This window comes from Nicotiana sylvestris, chromosome 4, assembly GCF_000393655.2.
Source record: "Nicotiana sylvestris chromosome 4, ASM39365v2, whole genome shotgun sequence".
In the NCBI taxonomy this organism is placed as follows: Eukaryota; Viridiplantae; Streptophyta; class Magnoliopsida; order Solanales; family Solanaceae; genus Nicotiana; species Nicotiana sylvestris.
In genome coordinates, this window is record NC_091060.1 from 68,842,173 (window position 1) to 68,867,367 (window position 25,195).

The 25,195-nt window shown below is 37.5% G+C and overlaps 1 protein-coding gene across 1 annotated transcript; it reads right to left on the minus strand.

Annotated features, from left to right (window-relative positions):
• Positions 1–38: 38 nt before the first annotated feature.
• Positions 39–10,587, minus strand: LOC104221143 (uncharacterized). The gene is made up of 10 exons (XM_009772137.2): positions 10,018–10,587; positions 3,834–4,316; positions 3,526–3,683; positions 3,098–3,181; positions 2,962–3,014; positions 1,964–2,045; positions 1,557–1,664; positions 1,276–1,399; positions 1,016–1,101; positions 39–617 (listed from the first exon to the last, which is right to left on the minus strand). Exons 1-10 carry the CDS (start codon positions 10,367–10,369, stop codon positions 393–395), a joined length of 1,755 nt encoding a protein of 584 aa, XP_009770439.1. The 5' UTR covers positions 10,370–10,587; the 3' UTR covers positions 39–392.
• Between the last annotated feature and the right edge of the window lie 14,608 nt (positions 10,588–25,195).

The following is a 25,195-nucleotide window of genomic DNA, read 5'->3' on the forward strand; positions in this document are numbered from 1 at the left end:
CCGGCCTTCCAACTGGAAATCAAAGCTGACAAGAGCTATTAGTTCGTTCAAGTACCCTTACATGAATAAGCTAATAGTGGTACTGACAATAAGTTCATAACTAAATATCAGAACAGTTCTTTAGATCAGTTCTCAAGTCCTCTACGGAAGAGACCTTGTCAAGTAGGGAAAAAGGGGGAACAGGATGAGAGAAGCTTGCCCAAGCAAAATTGAAACATGTGAAAATCTTTCGGACATGTACAACAGATTTAAAAGACAAAAGATACAGAAAACAATTCTGAATTTCAACTTCCATCATCTGCACATGCATATGGACATAAACCCATTACACCTTTGCTGGGATAATAATGGCTGGCCTAGGACGAGGAAGGAGAAAATCCAACATGCCTCAACTATGATATCACTTTGTTAGATGTCTTGATGTAATTCAGGAATCTTGTCAAGGCTTTGCCACTATCAATGGCTTCTCTTGCTCTATCAAAAGCTGCACTTATGTCTTGCGCTCCATCAGACCCAAGCAAATGATCGATCATACCAGCATTTAAGACAATTCTATCATATGTTGGACCCTTCTCTCCACGTAAAGCTGCTAAACCCAACTCTATATTCTTTGCAACCTAAAGAAATTTACAAAGGAACAGAGGTTTAATCATCTTGATTTACATTACCACCAGACGGACAAAGCTCGAGGAATAGGCTGGAAATACGAGAGAAGCACTCAAGTTGAGGCAACTGGCCTTGACTTCTGTCTAGAAGTTTCAAATCCTAAACCAAGTAAACCGATGATATTGGACCACATGGTTAACTTCACAAAATATAGTCATTTATAAACTTTTAGAATTGATGCAGCCACCAAGATAGAAGTCCCAGTATATACAATGGCAAAGAGCAATCAGTGTAACATGCAAAATGATAAAAATCACTTATCGCTCTGACAAATTTTGGTGCTAGTAAATTAACAGTGAAACCTGGAAACACAGAGCATTTGAAAGAGAACAAGAGAGACAGAGCTTACAGATCTATCTGTTCTTGGAGTATCTGTGGGTGCAAAGCCATAATCCTTAGCATTAACCTCAATATTGAAACTCTCACGTGATACACCTGCAACATCTTAAAAAGCTTGAGCTTGCTGAAAAGATGCTTAAAACCAGCTACCTCATGGTCTATTTTCTTTAGAATGGGTATGTTGTTTTTATGTACTTGGAGAAGCAGGAATTTAGCAACTCAACATAGAAAGTAAGGGATAAAATCACTGACAGTATGGTAAACACGTACCATCAACTGCACAAGCAGGTGCCAAATTCACTGAACGAAACCCTGAGCAATAATTCACAGGAAATCTTTTTGATGCATTTGCTGTCCGCAACCTCGTCGTCATTGAAAGTGCACCTTCCTCACCCTAAAGATGCAAACATCTACAGAGATTATGTACAACTCGCGAAATCAATATTGCCACTGGTTTTCTCAGGTCAGAGATGATAATAAACAGCAGAGGGGACCATCACCACCGCCCCACCCACCCCAAAAAAGAAATCTTCTTTCAGGTCATGAAGTACCTTTACAACCAAACCAGCATGCACACCCCTTCTCCTCATAAGCATTAACAATGGTTCTTCATAACCTTCGTGATAGAAACCAGCAACAATTGCTTCCTTCCCCCGAGCCTGAAGAGAAAACAGAACAATTCAAATAAAGACCAATTTGTCCAAGCTGCACGGAGCTTCTGCTTTTAAAAATACAAATTGAAGAAAAGAAAAAGCCATCTAAGAGCCTATAACTTCTTTCTAAAGAACCTACATGTGATTGAGAGTCAATTGAATTAATTCATGACCAGTTCCAAGCTAAGCTCATAAAGTAAGCAGAACAAGATAATAACATACTTGAAATTTAGAAATTTAAATACGTAGACCTAAATGCATTTTTTGTATTTGGTACAAAAGAAACAAACAGTAACATGACCTACCCGCACAATTTGTTGAACTTTCTCAGCCGTCGCCAGTGGTGGGCGTTTCTTTATATGTTCCCTTAACCCTATCAATGAGTATCTGAAAAGACAATAACATATGGACCATCATGTTAGCTGCTTCTTATTATCATGGAAGTTTAACACAGGTTACATTCATAAAGCAATGATCTAAGGAACAATTTCTTTCTACAACTGAGCTGTGCCTTAAACGGACATATATATAAATACAGACGAAGAACTGACTAGGTGCTTAACCTTCGGGGTCAGCCAATTAGTGGCAAGTAATTTTGCAATTACGTTGAAACTTTTAGCCTCTAGTGATAAGTATAACATATTATCCATTTAAAAAAAATGCAGAAGCCATTTCAAAAAAAAAAAAAAAAAAAGCATAACTTATGCATAAATATTTTAAATATAAATAGTTTTATTTCTTAATTTTCACACGATATTCAGGAATGGAGTAACTGTTCAAAGCCTAGCTAGATATCAGAATTTAGTGTGTTATACTTGCAGTCTTGCACCAAAAAGAAACTGCCTTCTCCCCAAACAAACAAATAAATAAGAGCATGGTAAAAGTACTCAAATAGAAGACATAATGATATCTCACATATTTTTTAAGTAAGCCAAGGAAAGTCAAAAGTGAAGAAGAGACTCAACGGAAGGAGCCACGTTCAGATGGGAAACTGAAATATTAAGAACATCGGGGAAGGGAGGAGTCCAACATATAGAAAGGCTTTGGAACCGCCATACACAATATCTCAAACCATCAGATTCCATGAACCTAGAACTTTAAAAAGCCTTCAGAATTGGGAAGACCAGATTGCAGAATCTATAGCAGAAATATATCCTTTCTATTTTTAACTGCTAGGACAGTTGCTGGGAAGTTAATTGAGGCATTATCTTTCCCTTTAGGACGTGCAAGAAAAAAATAAAAGAAAAAAAAAACAAAAATAAAGAGATAATGATTTGGTTTCTGAAAGGTTGGATCTACGTACAAAGATGGGCGAGCTTCTCGTTGACTTATATAAGCAAAACCAACTTCATCATCCTGAATACAATTTGGATTACTAATAAACTGCAACAGTTTATGTAAGTTTAATGCAAAAAAGGTATCAAGGGACGGGAATGGACCTCAAGAAGCTTTTTAGCTTGAGAGGGGGTTAAGTGTGTGTTTGCTCCCATAAACATCAGCATTTGTTCTTCAGTGATGCCTCCCTGGAATAAGAAAATGAGGTTTGGTTAAACCACTTGCTTCAAAAAAAAAAAAGAAGAAGAATTGAACGGATGTAGAAATCTATCTGCTATTATTGGATCATAACATTTTCTGCAAACTCAAATTTTCATTTGAAGGTGACTATTTGAGGACAGCTTCTTGCAGCAGGTGCCTCTTCAAGTAAATATTTCCTTGCGTATTCATGTTTTCTACTAGTAAAATCTTTTCTATATATATATATATATATATATATATATATATATATATATATATATATCAGACATAATTTTAGATATAGATATTAAGTAATGGACGTCTTATTACAGCATATAGGCACATATGACACCTTTGGTGGCATCCAATCCACACCATGGAGCAAGCAAGATTCACCATAGCAGGATCTAACAGCAGCAACAAACAGTGTACTTCTGAAGTAGCGGGTATTTCCATCATAAGGCTCACCGTAGTGAGTCAATGAGTTTACATCAGCAACTGGTGCAGGGCCTGAAAGGGATGATGACAAGATTAAAGTAGATAATAAAGAAATGACATTTATCAGCAGGCACGTAACAAGCAACAACCAATGTCATTTAGCAGCAGGCACGTAACAAGCAACAACCAATTCTTTTTAGACAAAAGGAAATAGTATATTACCAAGTTCATTATCAAATGCAAGGCAGTAGGCTTTCAGCTCACGATCTGTTTCCCGATTCATTCGTTGGCCTATCATAAATGCAGAAAACAGTGACTCACTTGCACTAGATGATTCCATTTCTCCTGCTTTCAATGGAAGGACATCTTTTAGAACACCCTGAACTTCCTCATATCCAAGATGACCCCCAGCCAAAACTTCCCTAAGGGCACCAACGAGTCTCATCTCCGCAGTACCATTACCAACGAATTGAGGGCCTATTGAACTGCCAACTCCCATTATCGAGCCTTCTGGATCAGCAATAAATATGGTATCCTGGGGAAGCACTCGAATCAATTGCGGCCAATAATGGTTCATTGCACGCCTTTCCCCTTCACTCCATTGGGTTGGCTCTGGGAAGGCATTTGCACGAATGGTCATTGCAGAAAAAAATGCCCCAAGTTGTGCTTTTGATACTGGTTCTTCGTCTTTGAGCTCTCCCTTTGCTAAAATCAAACATTATGCTACTAAGTAACTTCAGTAGTCATCAAGAAGTCTTACACAGATATATCCATTTTAGTGGCAAAGCAAGTTTTACTCTGGGATATGGGAATTCATGCCTCAATAATTTTTGTAATTTTGCTTTATTAAATTACTTTGACCTTGTCAATTTTATCTTCTGAAGGTATACTTGCCGTGATTTAAATCAAGCAACATCGGCAAGCAAATTTCTGGAAGAGGGCCAAAATCAGGACACCAGATGTACTAACCATCAATAACTCCAAGCTACAATACGAACCTGAATTATTTGAAACATACTTAGTTGGGATTACTTAGACTGTTTCTACAGTTGGGATTACTTAGACTGTTTCTACTTTTCCATTTCTTTTTTTCTTTTTCCTGTTTCTTTTCCCTCCTTTATCGCCTTGAAAATGGTAGATTAACTATCAACTATACAATCTCAAACTAGTTGGAGCCAGCTATCTGAATGCTCTATATCCATAGGTCTATCATTCTAATGCCAAGATTTATAGGGTTCTCCACCCATGGGTGATAGCAGTCAAAGAGGTAGAGTAACAACTTTAGAAACCAACATTCAAATCTCAACAAAGGTGACACTAGGTAAATCTTTACCATCTGTCACAGCTTTAGTGGGTAGAGTTACCCAATATTATACTGGTGGAAGGTGGCAACTACTGATGTTGAGCATATTTGTGCAAGTTTCGATATTAATTTACTTGCATTTTTATCGCCTTTTCAATTATGGGGATTATACTAATTGTTTGATATTTGGTGAATTAGGATAATTATATAATGGAGTGGAAGAGATTTACTAAAAGAATTGAAAGATAAATGCATGAAGCTTGGAAAGCAAGAGTTACAAAGCCTAGGACTACCAAAAAAAGAGGAGCAATCATTGGAGTCAAAGAATTCGGCAGGGAGCTAATACACGATCCAAGACATTAAAGCAGCAAATGGAACGAATTGGATGGTAGCTGCATTTTGGTCGAGCGACGCACACCTGCAGTGTGCAGTAAAAGGAGTTTTGGAGCCTAGACTTAGGCACGCGCGGACGCCCAAGTACACACGTACAGTAAAAGCCTAACTTTGGTTGGACTTGGTTAAAATCACTTAAGACTTTTCCTACACTTATAAATAGACCTTAAACTTGTTCCTAAAAGGGAGTTTGGTCTTTGTGAAGGAGAAACATGGCTACGACACTTTGGAGCCCGGATTCAATAGAGTTTTTCTTTCCTTTATCTTTTCTTTATAGGATGTTTTTTAAACATTCGTATGATTATTTAGATGATTATGAGTGGCTAATTTCTTAGTCCTAGGGTTATGGGTGCTACATAAATGTTGATGTTTGACGTCTGAACTGATTATATTGATTTATCGTATTGGTTTGTCTATTCAATCCCGAGCTTATTGTTTAATTGCCTGGCCAACTATTGAATACTATTTGTGAATCTATGATTAAACTCGAGAGAGGGAAGAGGGAATTTTAGATTGCAAATAGGATTGAATAGAGCAAGTTTCTAAACCTAGGCCTCGAGGAATGGATTCCTGGTTAGTATAGGAATCTACCTGATAGTCTTGCTTGGTCATTATACAGGAATTATTAATCTGTCCTTGTTAATTTTAATTCGATAGGAATGTAGGCGTTAGGTTAACTTGCATAGGCGAGTAAGAACTCGGAAGATTCTTACGAGCAATATTAACCTTGTCAACCAATAAACCAGATAATTTAGTTAGTCAATTTAAACGGATAACTCAACGGGATTGTTAGCTAGCCTATAACGTGGAATACTCACTCTTATTGGTTGAAGGGGAGCCTTGGAGTAACTGGTAAAGTTGTTGCCATGTGACCAGGAGGTCATGGGTTCAGGCCGTGGAAACAACCTCTTGCAGAAATGCAGGGTAAGGCTGCTTACAATAGATCCTTGTGGTCCGACCCTTCCCCGAACCCCGCGCATAGCGGGAGCTTAGTGCACCGCCCTTTTTCATTCTCAAATAAAAAAAAATTCCCTAAATTGCTCACATGTTTCGTTCGATCCTTTATTTTACTTATTTGTTTTACAATTCTTGCAGTAGTTTAATCAATTACCATCACTTTTGGACAAAGTGCTTGAATAAATAGTTCGTTTTATGCATTTGGCCCCAAAAACTACCTGGTGGAATAGCGAGGTACAAGCAAGCAGACCCGTAGACTGTATATAATGTGTGTACAGATATATGTATACGTTTCGTGCACATGTATGTTCTTAGATTCTCTAAAACTAGCATTTTATGCAATCTCACTCTTGCCTTTACATGTACATATAAATCTCCAACCAAAGTAACCCCCAAACATGACCTAAAATAAAGTGTAACCCAAACAACTAAGCAATAATCTTGACCAATTTGATCATATATATGGTTCCTTTGAGTGTTCTTAGCTTAGTCTTTTAGAGCAGTATGCCAGGAAATATAAGACTTCTCCTGTTTCTGTAATATCACACTGTATTGAATATACAAACAAGTTCTACTCAAAAGGAAATGAGAAAAGTAAAACGAGCTTAAATTCTAATTTTCTGATGGTGTAAAAAGTACTTATTCAAATCAAGGTCATTTAAAAATTAATTTTCGGGAGTTTGGAACACTTGGTTCATGACCAGAGGCTTTAACTAAGAGAGTTGACCAAAGTCAATATTTTGGGTAAACGGGCTCGGATTGATAATTTGAAGGTTCTGATAGGTTTGTATAATAATTTTAGACTTGTACGTATATTTGAAGAACTTTAGCGTTCATAAGTTTGATTTGTGTTATTGCATTTCGTTTTGTATTTTGAGCCTTTGGAAAAGTCCAAATAGGTTATTTGGACTTGCTGGGATGGTTGAGAGGTGACCTGAAGGGGTCAAGAGTGATTCGGGCCTATTTTGTGAAGTTTGAAGCTTGAAAAACTTAAGAAAGTTCATATCTGGTTTGGAGCTTGATTCTTAGTTGTAATATTTCCAGATGTGCTTTGAGCCCTTGGACAAGCTTCTAGAGGGTATACAAACTTGTTGGGATGATTGGACGGGATCTCGAGGGGCTCGGGTGTGTTTCGGGATGTCAGAGGAGCTAAAGGGCAAAGCTAGAAAAAAATTGCAGGTTTGCACACCTATCGCGGCGCACCCCACGAGTAGGCCAAATTTTGTTGTAGAATTCTACAGCTTTAGCCCTTTGTATAAATAGCCCCATTTCGTATTTTTGGCATATTTTTCTAGCTGTTAGAGCTTGTGGGACTCGGTTTTGGAAGATTTTGGCCTAGAGCTTCATCTACAAGGTTGGGGTAATTGATTCTAACCTAAATATATGCTTTTTACATGAATCTACCGCTATATTTAACATCAAAACATGGGATAGAACAAGAGAAATTGGAGTTGTCCAAAAGATGGAAAATTGTATTTTAAGGTTTTGAGTGCCGATTTGGAAACTAATCACATATTTGAATTCGTGGAGTTATGGGTCGACGGATCTGACCTTAAACTCGGGTTTTGACCATGTGGACCCAGGTTGACTTTTTGTTGACTTTTAAAATTTGATTAAAGATTGAAATTTTATCGTCTAACGTTGAGTATTATTTGGCTAGATTTGGAGCGTTTGGAGGCCAAGGATAGAGGAAAGGGCATTTTGGAAGATTGAGGCTTATTTCGGATAAGGTAAGTATCTTGGCTAATTTTGATTTGACGGAATTTTCTAAAATGGACTTGTATGATAAATACTATGTGTTTGGGATTGACGTATATGCGAGGTGTGGGCGCCAAGGTTATACCATGTTTGGGGTAGATTTTAGGCTTCTTTGTGCCTTGTACGAGATATATTTCTTCTTGTTTTATGCCTTAAATGTTGTATGACTGCTTGAGTAACTTTATTTATGCTAGAGATTATGTCTAGCCTTTTGATGCTTCATTTGGACATGATGGGCTATTTGGCATGTTGAATTACATGTTGTAGTCTAAGTTGCTCCGACATGGCAGTTGTGCCGCACCCGTGTCGACACAACACTAGTATGGATATCGGTATGAGAACCGTACCGGATCTGGTAAAAATTTTTGGGTACTTTGACCACAACAGACGAAAAAAATTCGACACGAGATATCCCGAAATCATAACCAAAGCTAGGTAAATTTGAAGAAAATAGCATACCTTATATAGAAAATCAACCCTTCACTTATCTACAACTTGAGAATAAAAAAGAAATCCACACTTTACAAGCTATACCAATACGTAAGTATTCCACAAATTTTCTCATAATTTAGAGATAATTTTTATATTTTTGAATTAGTTTTAACCGGATCCCGCACACGTATCCGTAGGATCCGATCTCTAGATCCACACACGTGTCCAAGCAACTTAAGTTGTAGTCATACTTATACACATGCATACATCTCGGCATACTGATTTCTCTATCCATATGCAATATACATGCTTATTTCTTATTCATATGCATACATCCCTGAATATGAAACTCTGTTATGGACTGAGGTTGGCACGATTGGATATTCCATGCAATTATTATGATTTGGAACGATGTACATTCCATACAGTTTGATGACTAATTTCTGAGATATTAATGATTCATTATGGAGCTATAATGCTCGAGCGCGTTGATTTGGATCCATCCCCTTGAAGCCATGTGATTATCCACGTTATTTTGGGCCACGTGTGAGCAGTGATATTGGATACCGAGGAGGTGTCGAGCACCTAAGAAGTGTTGGTTAAAGTAGAGTTGAGTTTTTATCATGCATAGACACTCTAAACTCACGTAAAGGCATGCATTCACATGTTATTTGGTGCATACCATCCTTATATGCGGATTCGGTATGTTTAATACTTGTTCCTTGACAGGGCCACCTTGCTATTTATATCCGCGGGGTCTTGGTTGTTTTCTCCATTTACTATATATTTTTATAAGTGTGAATCAGGTTAAGTATGTTTATTTCGTCTAAACCTCGACACTACTTCATCGGGGTTAGACTTGCTACTTACTGAGTGTACGTTAATTATGTACTCATACTACACTTCTTCACATTTTTGTGTAGATCCTGGTATTGGTCCTAGCGGCGTCCAGGAGGGTGCTTAGTTGCTTAGCTTTGGAGACTTCGTGGTGAGCTGCTATGTTGGATTTGCAGCTTATGGAATCCTCTATCCTAATGTTTATTTTGTTCTAGACAACATTTTATATTTGAGACCTAGTTGTACACTTGTACTCTTTTTAGTAGCTTATGATTCTGTACCACCGGGTTTTCTGGGAGATTGACGTAGTATTTTTCGCATTTAGTTGATGTTGTCAGACTTATATATGTTTTATCTATATCATAACAGCTGTTTATCCTTTATTTTTGTCTTACTTTGATTATAAGTGTTGGCTTAACTAACGGGTTAAGTTAAGTGTCATCACGACGGGGTTTCGGGTCGTGACAGGATAGTTCTCAATAGCAATGATTCATGTCCCAGAAAAAATGATAAGTAATAATTACACTGATGGATGGTGTAAAAAGAATTCTTTATCTGTTTATATAACGTAAATCCGAAAAAATGATAAGTAATAATTACACTGATGGATGGTGTAAAAAGAATTCTTTATCTGTTTATATAACGTAAATCCTAAAACATGTCACAGTACCAGAAAAACAAAAGAAATGAATAAAAATTAGAGAGACAAAGTCAAATCAGAATAACCTGATTTCAAAATGGTGTCCAAAACCTTGAAGGCATGTTCCTCAGTGAGAGGCCTGGTTTGAGTTGGCCCAGTACAAACTTTGGTTTGAGCTTCCAGTACAGTCTGATTGGGCTTTGGTAACTCAGAATTCCGATACGAAGTTGACAGAGACGGGTTCTTAATATCGGGTTCTTGTTCATCAATCGATGCCGAATCCAATACAGCATTAATGGCCGAATAACTGCTTTTCCCGACCCAATAGTCGACGCGTTTAATGGGAATTCGAACGGAAGTTTGAGGATTCAAAAAAGGTCTGGTTTTTGTAATTGGTACTGGAGATATCAATGGGTCGGGATATAACAAAGCTTTCATAGCTATATTTCTTTGTTCTGGCAACTCTAATAAAGTTCTGATTTTTGTGAGTTGCTGGGTTTTACGAGTAGATGAGATCGCCGGAAGTCGGAACACGTGCGTAAGGACGGTGACCGTTTACCTCGGCACGATAATGAATAAGGAATATATATTCGCACAAACACAGAATATTACAACGATGTTGCAAGTTGTCTCAAAAAATTGCTCTTTCATCTTCAGCTCTCCTTTCGTTTCTTTTTTTCCTTTAATAATAGTCTCAAGGTCTCGATGACTATAAACTTATTTTAAAATTATGCTTGAGTTATAAATTATAAAATAAAAGTCCAAGTGAACATAAGAATTGTAAATTTTAAAATAGGGTAAAAAAAAAATTCAAGTAAAAATGGTATTTGAAATATAGAGTTGTGTTTGGACACAAATATAACTTGGGCTGTTTTTGAAATTTTGTGAGTGATTTGAGCGAAAATTTTAAAAAATAACTTTTTGGAGTTTTTCAAATTTTCAAAAATTTCCAAAATGCATCTTCAAGTGAAAATTGGAAATTTTATGAACAAACACTAATTTCCGAAAAAAGTAAACAAAAAATTGAAAAAAAGTTAAAAATTTCTTATATCCAAACGGGCTCAGTTCCTGAATCATTAGTTAATAATTTAACTTAAAATTTATTCCAAATTTATAGTATCATAACTTCAATTTAGTAAGTTATCATACTTCTTTTTCAGTTTCAGCAAAAATACATAATCTTTAAAAATTTATATAGTGCTGGAGGAAAGAACTTAAAACATAACAACATGCGATTAATAATTCATGAATTTCAAATGAACACAAAACCAAAGTGTTACATTTCGCATTTTCGTATGTTAAAGTTTCGTCGTAAGTTAATCTGTGTAGGCTCGAGAATGAGATTATTTTTGAGGTTATAAGCATTTATGCTATTTATAGCTGGTGGTAAGTAAGTACCGTGAAGGTTAGAGGGTAAATAAATCAAAGAATATGAGTTTCGCTGAAGGTTGTCAATTTGGGATAAAATACGGTCCAAGCTATAATACCACATATTTATGGACTAGTATCATACAAGGTATCACATGACCATGATAGTAAGGTATATAAAGTGTATTAAAAGTGATTAGTGTTTTAAGTAATTTAAGATAATTATTAATTATGTGGATAATTGATTTTTAATGGGAGATTAATAATGTAATTAGAATTTGTGGATAAAGCTTAATGGACCTCCCAACATGCCAGCAAATAGGGTTCTTAATCAAGCCAAACGGTGACTCTTAGTTTATGTAACTAGGTGGCATATTTAGGAAATTTGTTGGCTAGGTCACTACATAAAGTGGGGCTCATGCCTATAATAAGAAACCTCCCAAATTCATTAAGGGGGATGGATGAAAGCTTCAACAAAGTAAATGATGAGATCTTCAAAAAAGTAAAAGATGAGATCTTCAACAAAGTAACAGATGTAACTTCAAAAATTCATATGAACCCCTACAATGTAATGGCAATGTGATTTACATTTCTAATGGATCCCAGTATAACATTTCTCAAGAATATCATACGAATTTTTCCCACTTCGATCTCGTTGTTACGTGTAATTTTGCAATTGTCGTGTGTTAAAGGGATTGTCAAGAGAATCGGCTAGGGTATGTTAAGGTTATCCCTTCTTTACTTTTGGCATGATCCATATGATTCAAACGAAACGAGCAAACGCACAGCTTTCATAAATATCTCTATTCATAGAAGCACTAGGGGTGCCTATGTTCTTGAATTCCCATGTGTCTTATTATTATATCTTCTGTTTATGGGCCTCATAAAAATACGTAATTGATAAAGTTTACCAAAGGCATATTGATCGTATGACATTCTGAGAAATCTTATTAACTTACTCCTCATGCATTTCATTCATTTATACATGTACATTGACCCATGACCAGATGTCGTTATATACGCGTATATTATATATATATATATATATATAGGATATGGAAAAATGTTACGTCGTTATATACTCACCACCACCTGATCAGTTGGTATACGTTGATGATTTCATCCACAGAGGCCGAGATGATATGATGGAATGCCCTCAGAGGCTTGATGAGGTTGTATATATACACACATATACCTATACATGATATGACATTTATGTGCATATGGAAGATGATAGGTTACAAGTACCTTGGGCATAAATACTTTACTTTGTGTTTTGATGATCTAACAAACTTACCATCCAGAACCAGATAAGGAACCTGTTACACATTTACAAGACCTTGAGATCACAAAATTCTAGGTTGGGATCCAACCCTTAGGAGAGCAAGGTGACTACTATTTACTGAATCACACGACTTGCAGGAGTTGACCATAGAAGAGCTGGTTGGAAATCTGAAGACCTACGAGATAAAGAGGAAAATAGATAGTGAAAGAAGAGAACCAAAGAAAGAAAAGAATCTGGTACTCAAAGCTGATAGCAATGACTCAAGTGAGGAAGAGTGGAAGGAACAGCTGAGGAAATAGGACCCTACCAGTTCCCGAGGAGACTGTATGAAATCAACTCTCCAGCAGGAAAGTTGCTGCCTGCACATGCTATTGTACAGGAACAGTGCAACAGTCAATTTTCTGTGGAAGACCTTTTACCTACCTTGCTTACATCATTGTAAGTGATGTCACACAAGTATAAATACAATCAAGGAAGGTAAAATAACTTACTTCATGAGAGAACCAGATAAAGGACCTGAAATATGCCTGGTACAATCATTTAAGTTAATTGACTCAAGATAATCTGGGCAGTGTGACTTGGGACTCACAAGAACTAGATTAGGAACTTGATCCCTTGGTGTTCCCCTGACAGAAGTGTAAGTCAACTATACAGCTGGAAAGCAACTGCAGAAAGTGATTGCCTGCAACTGTACACGCAACAGTTCAGTAGACAGTGCAACAGTCACTTCCCATTGAGAAGAGGCATGTACTAACCAAGATTTGACATCACTAAGGTGATGTCTTTTGTTGTATAAACCTGGTGCAAGGCACAAGACTTCCTCCAACACTTGCAAAATCAGAAAAGGAAATATTCTCTCAAGTGCTAGCAACAACCTCTCTCAAGAACAAAGTTGTTGCAACCTCAAGGACCGAATCCAAAATTGAAGATATCTTTAATCCTTAGGTTTGTTGAGTCTTTGTTAAGTGTTCTTCATTGTAACTCCTATCTTGCTTTCTTAGAAGTTGTTTTTAGGAAACCCAAAATCCGTAAACTCTCCAGTTTATGTTGTGACTAGGTGTAGTCATAAGTTAAAGTCTTTGTAACTAGAGAGTTACAAAGTGGCTTGTAATAGTGTTATTACAAGTTAGAGTGATTAAAGTCTTTGTCACTAGAGAGTTACAAAGTGGCTTGTGGTAAGATTATCACAAGTTAGTCAAAGTCTTTGTAACTAGAGAGTCACAAAGTGGCTTGTGGTGAGAGTACCACAAGTTAGTTGAGTTGAATCCTTTGTAATAGAGTTATTACAAAGTGGCTTGTAATAGGGGTTTACAAGTTAGTGAAGTTGAAAGCCTACTAGTGTAGGTCGTGGTTTTTGTCTCCTCGAGCTGGGATTTTTCCACGTAAAAATCCTTTGTGTTCTTTATTTACTACCGAGCTATTGTGGGAACAAATAGAGAACCTGATTCCTTATATTGGCTGGTTTTACAGTCTATTGCTTATAGTGGGAACTTATAGAGAATCTGGCTCTCTGTACAGTGGGAACTTATCCTGTGTATCATTTACATACTTTTTCAGTAGTTAGCATTGCACAAAACTGATATAAGACCAGATCGCTATACATTTTGGTTAATTAGTATTTTCAGTAGAAACTCACAGAGAACCCGATTCTCTATACAGTTTTGTGGATGCTTAGTTTCTAACAATTGGTATCAGAGCGGGTTCTTTCTAAAAGGTTAACACCTAGAAAGGATCTACATGGCTGCTCCACCAAACTTCGAGGAAAGTCAATCAACCAATAGACCACAAAGATTTTAGAAGATGGTTCATAAAAATGGTGGGACCCCAAAGAAAGGAAGTTCCAACAGGAATTTCAAAGGAAATGATTAATGTCATAAGTGTGGAAAGCCGGACACTTCATCTAAGACTGTCCATTTCTGAAGCAAGAGCATTACAAACACAACTCTGACAAAGTAGCAAAAAGGAACCCAGTTCCTGGCAAACAATTCAGCCAAAAAAATGCAGCTACAATGTTGTGAAGCAAGCTCTTGCTGCATGGGGAGACTCCTCCAGTGAATCAGAAGAGGAACCAGATGCAGGAAGCAGCTCCATGATGGTAGTGCAAAATGAAGCAAAGGAATTTGATTCATTGTTTGCATTGATGGCTCAGTCCGATGAGGATGAAGAAGATGACAATGATGAGGTAAATTTCAGGGATGTTCAGAGAAATTTGAAGTCCTACTCTTCGAAGAAATTGATGTCATTAGCAAATGTTCTAATTGATACATATTATAGTTTTGTTAATGATAATGATGCCCTAATAATAGAGCTAGGAGATGCTGAACAATCTAGAGATGATTTGATGGTAGTGGTTGTTGACTTCAAGGATACCATAGAGAACCTTAGCAAAGAAAAGAATACTTTAGTAGAGAAAATTGCAGCTACTGAGCAAGAAAGAGATGATATGGTAGTTTCTATTAAGTGGAATAAGTAACTAGAGAACATAACTTGTTGAAAAAGCAAACAAAAAAATGGATGGACAGTACTGAGAGAGAGGAAGTGGCTAGAGAGGCTCAACTTGAGCTTGAGAGTGAGTTTAAGAAAGTTAAAACAAGTCTTGTTGTTGAGCTTGAAAAGAATAGACAACTTCATGAGGATTTAAAAAAGGTTAAAAATGATCTTGATAAGTCTCTTAAATGGACCCGGTTCTCTGATGTAATAACGTCTATGTACAGGAGTAATGGTGGAAACAGGCAAGGCATCGGGTTCTAAAAGGGTAAAACCTCATATAATCCCCATAGGAAGTATGTAATTGTGGCTGATAATAGGTTGTGCACTCACTGTGGTCAAACTAGTTATTACAAGGACTCTTGTAAAGCTAAAATTTAGTCTTTACAGAAAAATAGAGTTTTTGTTGAAAAAAGGCATACTAATGAGGAACTTGGTTCCCTGAAAAGAAAATATGTTTTGCCTGCATGGGCAACAAGAAGTTTGATCCGCCCATTCTATCATTATAAGGGACCCAAGCTGGCTTAGGTTTCTAAGTCTAATCATTGATTTAGTGTGCAGGGAACAGTGAAAGAGAGAAATCAACAGTGGCACATGGATAGCGACTGCTCGAAGCTCATAACTGGAAGAACAAATGATTTCCTTTCACTGAAAGCCCTGCAATGAGGGAGTGTATCCTTTGAAATGGCAAGACGGAATACATTTTGGGAGTTGGAAGGATCGGGAAGTCTCTTTCCCAGTTTATTGAACATGCGTACTTCGTGAAGGGGTTGAAGTATAGCTTGCTAAAAAATTCCCAAATTTGTGACAAGGGGATCTTAGCTGTCTGAGTGTTGTTAATGATAATGCTGAGCTATGGTGCAGAAGGCTGGGTCATGTAAGTTTCACACTGCTGAACAAATTAGTTAAGAAGGACCTGGTTCGTGATCTGCTCAAGTCAAATTTCAATGAGCACAGAGTGTGTGATGCATATACTAAGGCAAATATCTGATGTTTCAAATGGCAAGATTGATATGATAAGCCAAATGAAAGAGGCAAGTGAAGACAATGTCACATCCTCTTCCACTTCTCAATAGGAACCTGGCACCCCAATTACTACCACTGAAGCTGAAGAAAGAGTTGGAGATACAGTGCAAGGCAAACCATAAGTAATAGATCAAGGAGTGCAGGGAAATCCATTGCAATGCAAGAGGAACTACATCAACTTGAAAGAAACAAGGTATGGCACCTGGTACCTAGACCCTCAGATAGAACCATCATAGGGACCAGGTGGGTATTCGGGAATAAGCTGGATGAACATGGAAATACGACAAGGAACAAAGCAAGGCTTGCTGTCCAAGTATACAATTAGGAGGAAGGGATCGATTATGATGAGACTTTTGCCCCAGTAGCTCGCATGGAAGCTACTAGGATCCTCATTGCCTTTGCTTAACATATGGAATTCTCCCTATTCCAAATGGATGTGAAGAGTGTCTTCCTTAATGGTTTTCTTAAGGAAGAAGTCTATATCAAGCTGTCTCTAGGTTTTGAACGTCATGTACATCCTGAACATGTATTCAAATTAGATAAGGCACTGTATGGATTGAAGCGGGTCCCTAGAGCCGGTCCGAGAGACTATCCAAGTTTCTCTTAGAAAATGGCTTCACAAGAGGAAAGATTGACAATACATTGTCTTTGAAGAAACGGGGAAGGAACCTGCTCATTGTTCATATTTATGTGGATGACATCATATTTGGAGTTACAACTGACTCATTATGTAAAGAATTTGCTAAACTCATGGGAAATGAGTTTGAAATGAGTATGATGGGGGAACTGAATATCTTCCAGGGTCTTCAAGTGAAGCAGTCCATAAAAGGAACGTGTATCAATCAGCAGAAATGCATCAAAAACTCTTGAAAAGGTTTAATATGGAAGCATCAAAGGAAAATCATTGGATCTCTACTCTACCTTGCTACCAGCAGGCCAAACATTGTATATAATGTGGGATTATGTGCAAGGTTCCAATCAAATTCTAAGGAATCTCATCTGATGGCTGCTTAGAGAATTCTGAGATATTTTAAGGGGACACAGAACTTGGTTCTATACTATCCTTAAAGTGACAATTTCAACCTTATTGGTTATGCTGACACTGATTATGCAGGCTATCTGGTGGACAGGAAAAGCACATCTTGAATGGCTCATTTCCTTGGATCATGTTTTATCTCATGGGGTACAAGGAAACAAAACTCGGTAGCTCCCTCAACAGTTGAAGCAGAATATGTTGCAGCTGCTTCATGCTCATTCACTGTTCAAACAACAATTGGAAGATTTTGGTGTATACATTGATTGTCCGCCTCTATGTAACAACACCAGTGCTTTCAACATGGCAAAGAACCCGGTTCAACATAAGAGAACCAAGCACATTGATGTCAGACACCATTTTCTCAGGGACAATGTTGAAAAGGTTCTAATTTGTATGAAGTTCTGGAAGATGAAGGATCAGGTAGCAGACATCTTCACCAAGGCATTGAGCAGGGAACATTTTGAAAGAAATCGTTTGGAGTTGGGGTTGATCAAGCTCAATTAAGGACTTGGTCCCTCGATAATTGGCTATGTTAAGAAGGAAAGGTACAATGCTAAAAAGTATTTTTCGGCGACATATAACTCAAATCTATACTGTTACAGGTATACGCATATGGCAGTTTTAGGACAAAAACAAGTAAGAGTGACATTGCACTTCTAGGAGTCTTTGCTCAAAATTTTCAAAACCTATCAAGGAACCTGGTTCCTGTGACTCAGGTTAGTAGTCTCTCCAATACTTATATGCCTTTTTAAGCTGATGAAGTGTCATGTCATAAATTTATTTCTGCCTTTCTCCTGCCTCTCCTCCTAACTTTTGAAGTCCAAAATGTTAAACTTTTTCTGAACTGACTCGTTGCCCCAAAAAGCCACTTCTCTATCTTACACCCAAATAAAACCGATTCTTTTCTTCAAAACCAAAATCAACCTTGTCTCAAAATAATCCTTCTTTCCAAATATGCCAAAAGTGAACCCAACTCTCTCACTTTCCAAAAACTCAACTCCATCAGAATCAAAATCCCAAGAATTCTTTGGTAGATTTTGATGGAAGTTTAACTGAAAGGGAACAAGGTGGATCTAATATTCTAGAGTGTGAGACTGAGATTGTTGTTGGGTTTGTAGAAGCCTTGAAGGATGAAGGAATTGGTGAATGTGCTAAAAAAGAGGGGGGCTGAATGAGGGACAACCCGGTCCCTAAAATTCTTCTTAGGATGATAATTCTAATGATAATCTTTCTCTCTTGAGCTCTGTGTATAAATGAACTTCCGATCCAGTAAAAAGGTTTGAGAAAAGCAGGTTGATTGATGATGAAGTGGTGTAACCTGCTGATGTGGTGATTGTGGAAAAGAGGATGAAGTGGAAGAATCTCCATTTGTAAAATAAATAATAATAATAATAATAATAATAATAGTAATAATAATAATAATAATAATAATAATAATAAATGGAGAAAAAAGGGTTGGCTGAGAAAGATGCATCAGATGATAAGGGTAAATAGATTGAGAAGAAGAAGAGGGAGACACGGCTACTCAGGGATAGAAAGGGTAATGTAAGTGAGGAACCTGGTTCCTTACAGAAGCAAAAGGTTGAGCCATTAGGTTTGGAGGGAGTAGACTTTGAAGTCTCAAAAAGTGTTGTAAGGCAGAGTATAGACTCTGATATTGCTGAAAAATGGAGGAATTTCTTGACATTATTGAGCTCCAAAAATAGAATCACCTCTTTGTTTCTCCAAGTCCCAATGTTTCTGAAGAAGAAGTAAAAACTTCTATCTTTTACGTGATACTATGATGCTATATGTGCATGGGATTGAGTCTGTTCTTGATGAGACGAATTATTGGGGAGCTTCTTGGTGATATGATTGATGGTTCAACCTACTCAGACAGGTTGAGCACCAGGTCCTCGTAGACCCTCGGCAGAATAGAATGCTAAGTTGAAGGGTGAGAATGAAAAATTGAGGAAACGGGTAGAGGAACTGAGAGAGTAGATGATCATTGATCAAAGGAGAATAAATGAACGAATGGACAATCTCATCAAAGCCTTAGCCCCTTACTTTTCTTCCTGCCCAGTGATCCATGTCCTTCATTCCTTCCAAATTTCCTTGAATTCTTACCTTCTTTTGATCCCTATATTTGATGACATTGGTACTTTAGTTGTTCAAATTGTCATATTGTGTATTATTGAAACTACTGTGCTTTTGTTATAATTACTCCAATATAGGAAATCACTCTATTTTGTGCCATGACATTCACTTGTTGTTCTTGTTACTGTTTATGTTGTGTTGCCCAAGTGACCTGAGTTAATGTTGCTGAACTTCTTTTTGGTTGTGCTTCTTCTATTATTCTTTTCGATGATGCCAAAAGGGGGAAGTTATATAGGTGTCAACATGGGGGAGGAATAGAATCGAATTGATATGTTGTGTTGTGCATGGAAGATAGTTGTGCTTCGTAGGGGGAACGTTGTTGATAATGCAGGGAAACATGTGAGAAATCTGGTTCTCAAGAGATGGCTCACGGTGCTAATAATATGTTGATTATGGTTCTGATCTGCAGGAAACATGTGAGGAATCTGGTTCTCAAGAGGAATATCTATTTTGGGTTTGTCATCATCAAAAAGGGGGAAATTGATAAGTTATGGTTCTTTGAGTTTTAATGATTTGCCAAACAGTCTTGAGGAGCCAGTTGTGATCAGCTCCTTAGGTTTGGTTCTCATGGGGAATATGACTGATTCATAGGGGGAACAATGTGGAGATCTGGTTCTCGGGAGGAATATCAATTCTAAGTTTGTCATCAACAAAAAGGGGGAAATTGATAGGTTACAAGTACCTTGGGCATAAGTACTTTACTTTGTGTTTTGATGATCTAACAAACTTACCATCCAGAACCAGATAAGGAATGTTACACATTTACAAGACCTTGAAATCACAAAGTTCCAGGTTGGGATCCAGCCCTTGGGAGAGCAAGGTGACTGCTATTTACTGAATCACAGGACTTGCAGGAGCTGACCATAGAAGAGCTGGTTGGAAATCTGAAGACCTACGAGATGAAGAGGAAAATAGACAATGAAAGAAGAGAACCAAAGAAAGAAAAGAACCTGGTACTCAAAGTTGATAACAATGACTCAAGTGAGGAAGAGTGGAAGGAAGAGTTGAGGAAACAGGTCCCTACCAGTTCCCGAGGAGACTGTATGAAGTCAACTCTCTAGCAGGAAAGTTGTTGCCTGCACATGCTATTGTACAGGAACAGTGCAACAGTCAACTTTTTGTGGAAGGCCTTTTACCTACCTTGCTTACATCATTGTAAGTGATTTCACACAAGTATAAATACAGTCAAGGAAGGTAAAATAACTTACTTCATGACAGAACCAGATAAATGACCTGAAGTATGCCTGGTACAATCATTTAAGTTAATCGACTCAAGATAATCTGGGCAGTGTGCCTTGAGACTCACAAGAACTAGATTAGGGACCTGATCCCTTGGTGTTCCCCTAGCAGAAGTGTAAGTCAACTATACAGCTGGAAAACAACTGCAGAAAGTGACTGCATGCAACTGTACACGCAACAGTTCAGTAGACAGTGCAATAGTCACTTCCCATTGAGAAGAGGTATGTACTAACCAAGATTTGACATCACTAAGGTGATGTTTTTTGTTGTATAAACCTGGTGCAAGGCACAAGACTTCCTCCAACACTTGCAAAATCAGAAAAGGAAATATTCTCTCAAGTGCTAGCAACAACCTCTCTCAAGAACAAAGTTGATGCAACCTCAAGGACCGGATCCAAGATTGAAGATATCTTTAGTCCTTAGGTTTGTTGAGTCTTTGTTAATTGTTCTTCATTGTAACTCCTATCTTGCTTTCTTAGAAGCTGTTTTTAGAAAACCCAAAATCCGTAAACTCTCCAGTTTATGTTGTGACTAGGTGTAGTCATAAGTTAAAGTCTTTATAACTAGAGAGTTACAAAGTGGCTTGTAATAGTGTTATTACAAGTTAGAGTGATTAAAGTCTTTGTCACTAGAGAGTGACAAAGTGGCTTGTGGTGAGAGTATCACAAGTTAGTCAAAGTCTTTGTAACTAGAGAGTCACAAAGTGGCTTATGGTGAGAGTACCACAAGTTAGTTGAGTTGAATTTTTTGTAATAGAGTTATTACAAAGTGGCTTGTAATAGGGGTTTACAAGTTAGTGAAGTTGAAAGCCTACAAGTGTAGGTCGTGGTTTTTGTCCCCTTGAGCTGGGATTTTTCCACATAGAAATCCTCTGTGTTCTTTATTTACCGTCGAGCTATTGTAGGAACAAATATAGAACCCGATTCTCTATACTGGCTGGTTTTATAGTCTATTGCTTACAGTGGGAACTTATAGAGAATCTGGCTCTCTGTACATTGGGAACTTATCATGTGTCTTATTTACATACTTGTTTAGTAGTTAGCACTGTACCAAACTGATATAGGACCAGATCGCTATACAATTTGGTTCATTATTATTTTTAGTGAAAACTCACAGAGAACCTGGTTCTATATACAATCTGGTGGACGCTTAGTTTCTAACAGAAGACATTATAAATGTTTCATGACTCACAAAGATATTCAGATTCACAGGTTGAGTCATTTACTTCATGCTTCTTTTATTTCTTTTACATACTACTTCCCATGCCTTACATACTCGATACATTATTCGTACTGATGCCCCTATTGCTTGGGGCCTGCGTTTCATGCCCGCAGGTGCAGGTAGATAGGCTGACGGTCCCCCTTATTAGGATCCTTGCTCAGCAAGACTTGGTGTGCTCCACTTGATTCAGAGCTATTATTAATTTTGGTATGTTATTTTTGTATGTAGATATGGGTACGACAGGGCCCAGTCCCGTCCTTTATACAATTGTACACTCTATTAGAGGTCTGTAGACAGTCATGTATAGTTGGACAATATGTGGTCTTGTCAGCTTTTAATTTTGAATGTATAGTTTCCTATAGTAGCCTTGTTGGCTCACCTTACCGTATTCCGCATGTATATATAAATATGTCTTTTGGACATGTTTTCCTCACGTATGTTATTCACGTGATTCAGCAGTTTATTGATAAATGTTATTCATGACCTACCCTTAATTCTTGTTTATATCTTAGACGCATGCTTAGGGATGTTCGACGGGTAGGACTCGGGCACTCGTCATGGCCCATCGGTTTGGGTCGCGACAAAAGTGGTATCAAAGCAGTTCTGTCCTAGGGTTATCTGCAAACCGTGTCTAGTAGAGTCTTGTTTATGAGTGTGTTATACACCACATTTATAAATAGGAGGCTACGGGTCATATAAGATGTTATCTTCCCTTCTTATCTTAGATCGTGCGATATAAGAATTCATTTTCCTAACGATGTGTTATGTTTTCAGTGATGCCTAAGAAGGCTACAGCTGCCTAGAAGGGCAAGTCCATAGCTGATGAGACTACTAGTTGAGCGCCACGAGTTACCAAGGCTCGGGGAAAGTCTCATAGTGAGGTTCCATCTTAGACTTCACATACCCCCGCTCTCTCCGGACAAGGGGCACCAGCTCCAGTGCCTGCCCCTGTACATCCAGCTAAGGTTGGCATGTGGGTTGGTTAGGTCCGGGACCGACCCAGGCCCCCGAGCCCATATGGGTAGTGGGCCTAAACGGGCCTAACCATTTAAGCCCGAGACCAAGGGTGGGCCTGCTAAGTTGGCTGGTTCCTTGAAGAAGCCCGTGAGAACCGAACCGTTTGGGCTCGGGACCGGTTATTAAGTGGGCATGTTCAACCGGTCCTAAACGGGCTCAAACGGGCCCAACAACTATTTTTTTTATAAAAAATCCAATTTTTTTTAGCCGTTGCGACATTTAAAAAATGGTCGTTGGCCTACAAAAATAGTCGTTTGGGCTTTCTAAAATAGCCATTTAAAGCCCCTCCCCCCAACTTTGTTTTAACCCCAAACTTTTTATAATTACACTTTTTTCTATTTTCAACAATAAATACCCCCTCATTCTTTCATTTTTCTCACAAAATCATCATTCTCTTTCTAATTTTCTTCTATAATTGGTTACTTTATTATTGCAATTTGTGTGAAAAATTATGAAGTTGGTGAATTGAAGTATTCAAGTCTTCAACGATAATTAATTTTCAACAAGTTGTTCGTCAATTCGGTAAACTCATTTCAACTCTTAAGTTTTAATATTATAGTTTTGTTTTGTTTTATTTACTTTTGTATTGTTGGATTAATTAAGATGGATTTTTCGTTAAAAAAATGTTTAGTAAAAATAAGGAAAAATCCAAGAGTGGTGAATCTAGTGGCCAATCTATTCCTCCTCCAATTCCCCGGGATCTCCTACCCAAACCACATACCCGTCCTCCACCTGCTCCTATTCTTGATAGTGATAATACTTTATTACAATTTATTGAGATTCAATATGTGCATAATGTTGGAGGTGGTGAACACTTAGATCATGAATATATGAATGCTCTTTATGGTAATCCAACTATTGATGAATATAATGAGCAGGAAATAGATTTGGATGAAACGCAACCAGATGACGATATACCCACTAGTCTTATTGTCCCAACTAATCCAAATGATGCCCCGTCTGACCCCCCTGTTACTATTCCTACTTTTTCTAGACAACCTTCTAAACGGGCCGAAACATCTCTTGTTTGCCCATTTCTTATTCAAATAAGATAAAAAAAAATAAAGCTAAGTGTAAAACTTGTGGCAAAGAGTTAGCTTTTAACTATGTTGATCGGGGGGGGGGGGGGGGGAGGAGGGACGGGAAGTTTGAGGAGACACATATTGCTACACCCTCAAGATAAAGTTAAATATCTTCATATGAAAGCTTCGGCCGAGGGGACAAGTGTACCTCGTCAGCCTGACCCTAGTACCGGGTCAAATCAATTTTAATCAAAAATTAATACTGTTACCGGTGGTATTTTATATTATGATCCAAGAAAAGATAGGGAAGAATTGGCAAAAATGGTTACTGTTATGTGCTTACCCTACAGTTTTCCTTCTAACCCTCACTTTGTACATTATATTAGAAGAGTTTTTAATCCTACTTATAAAGAATGGCCTCGCATAACCGTAAAGAGCAATATTTATAAATATAAACTTGAACACTACAAGAAATTATCCTTATTGCGGCGACCAAAGTCGCTACAAAATCCATGAAAGTCGCTGCTACATGTTATCAGTGGCGACATTTGTGTTGCTACAAGGAAAACTTTAACTGAAAGGTATTTGTGGCGACTTCAAAAAGTCACCGCTAAAAGCTCATATTTTGCGGCGACACAGTTGCCACAAAAGGTCACAAAACCCGCTACAAAAATGGTTCCACAAGAATAAAATTTTAGCTGGGTCGCCACTGCTATTCCCTTTTAGCAGCAACTGTTATCGCTGCCAAAACATATTTTCAGTGGCAAGTTCATATCGCTACTATAAATGACTTTTAGTAGCGACTCATGTCGCTACAAATAATAAACCAAGAAAGGTGCAAAACTTTCTGTTGCGACTAAAGTTGCTGCAAAAGAAATAAACTAATAGTGGCAATTTTAACATCGCAACAATTACTAATATTTTGTGACAAAATAATGTCGCCACTAAAACCTATCTTCTCAAAAGCGATAGTGACCAAAATTATATATATTTCCGGTGGGAACCTAATTCTCTAAATTTAATGACGGGATATTCACATCTATTGACTATCAATATTAAAAGAAACCAATAATATTTAAAAACCACCAAAAGAAATTCTCAAACTAAATATTATAAATATTTTCATCACTAAAAAGTCAATTACATAATACTACACGACACTTTATTGTACATTGTAATTGTACGCATATACATATCCCAAAAAGACAAAATATTAAGTGCCTTGTAATTGCTCCTTGGTCGACACCATCCTTGAACGATACCATTGTTTATGTGCCTTGTCCCTGCTAAGAAATGTAGCAGTCGATCATCCTCTAAAAAAAATGTATGTCACGTAAATGACACTCACTCCCGTCCATTTTAAGGTTTTAACACAACTTTTAGAAAATTAGTTAATAACATTAATTATAAGGGAGTATTTGACTAAA

What these genes read in the sequence shown, in the direction of transcription:
- LOC104221143 (XM_009772137.2), bottom strand. Translation starts at nt 10,369, where the DNA reads ATGAAAGCTTTGTTATATCCCGACCCATTGATATCTCCAGTACCAATT. An exon ending in TGGATTGGATGCCACCAAAG is followed by an intron (nt 3,182 to 3,525) that starts GTGTCATATGTG and finishes TTCTTATTCCAG; the next exon opens with GGAGGCATCACTGAAGAACA. An exon ending in ACCTGCTTGTGCAGTTGATG is followed by an intron (nt 1,102 to 1,275) that starts GTACGTGTTTAC and finishes AAGATGTTGCAG; the next exon opens with GTGTATCACGTGAGAGTTTC.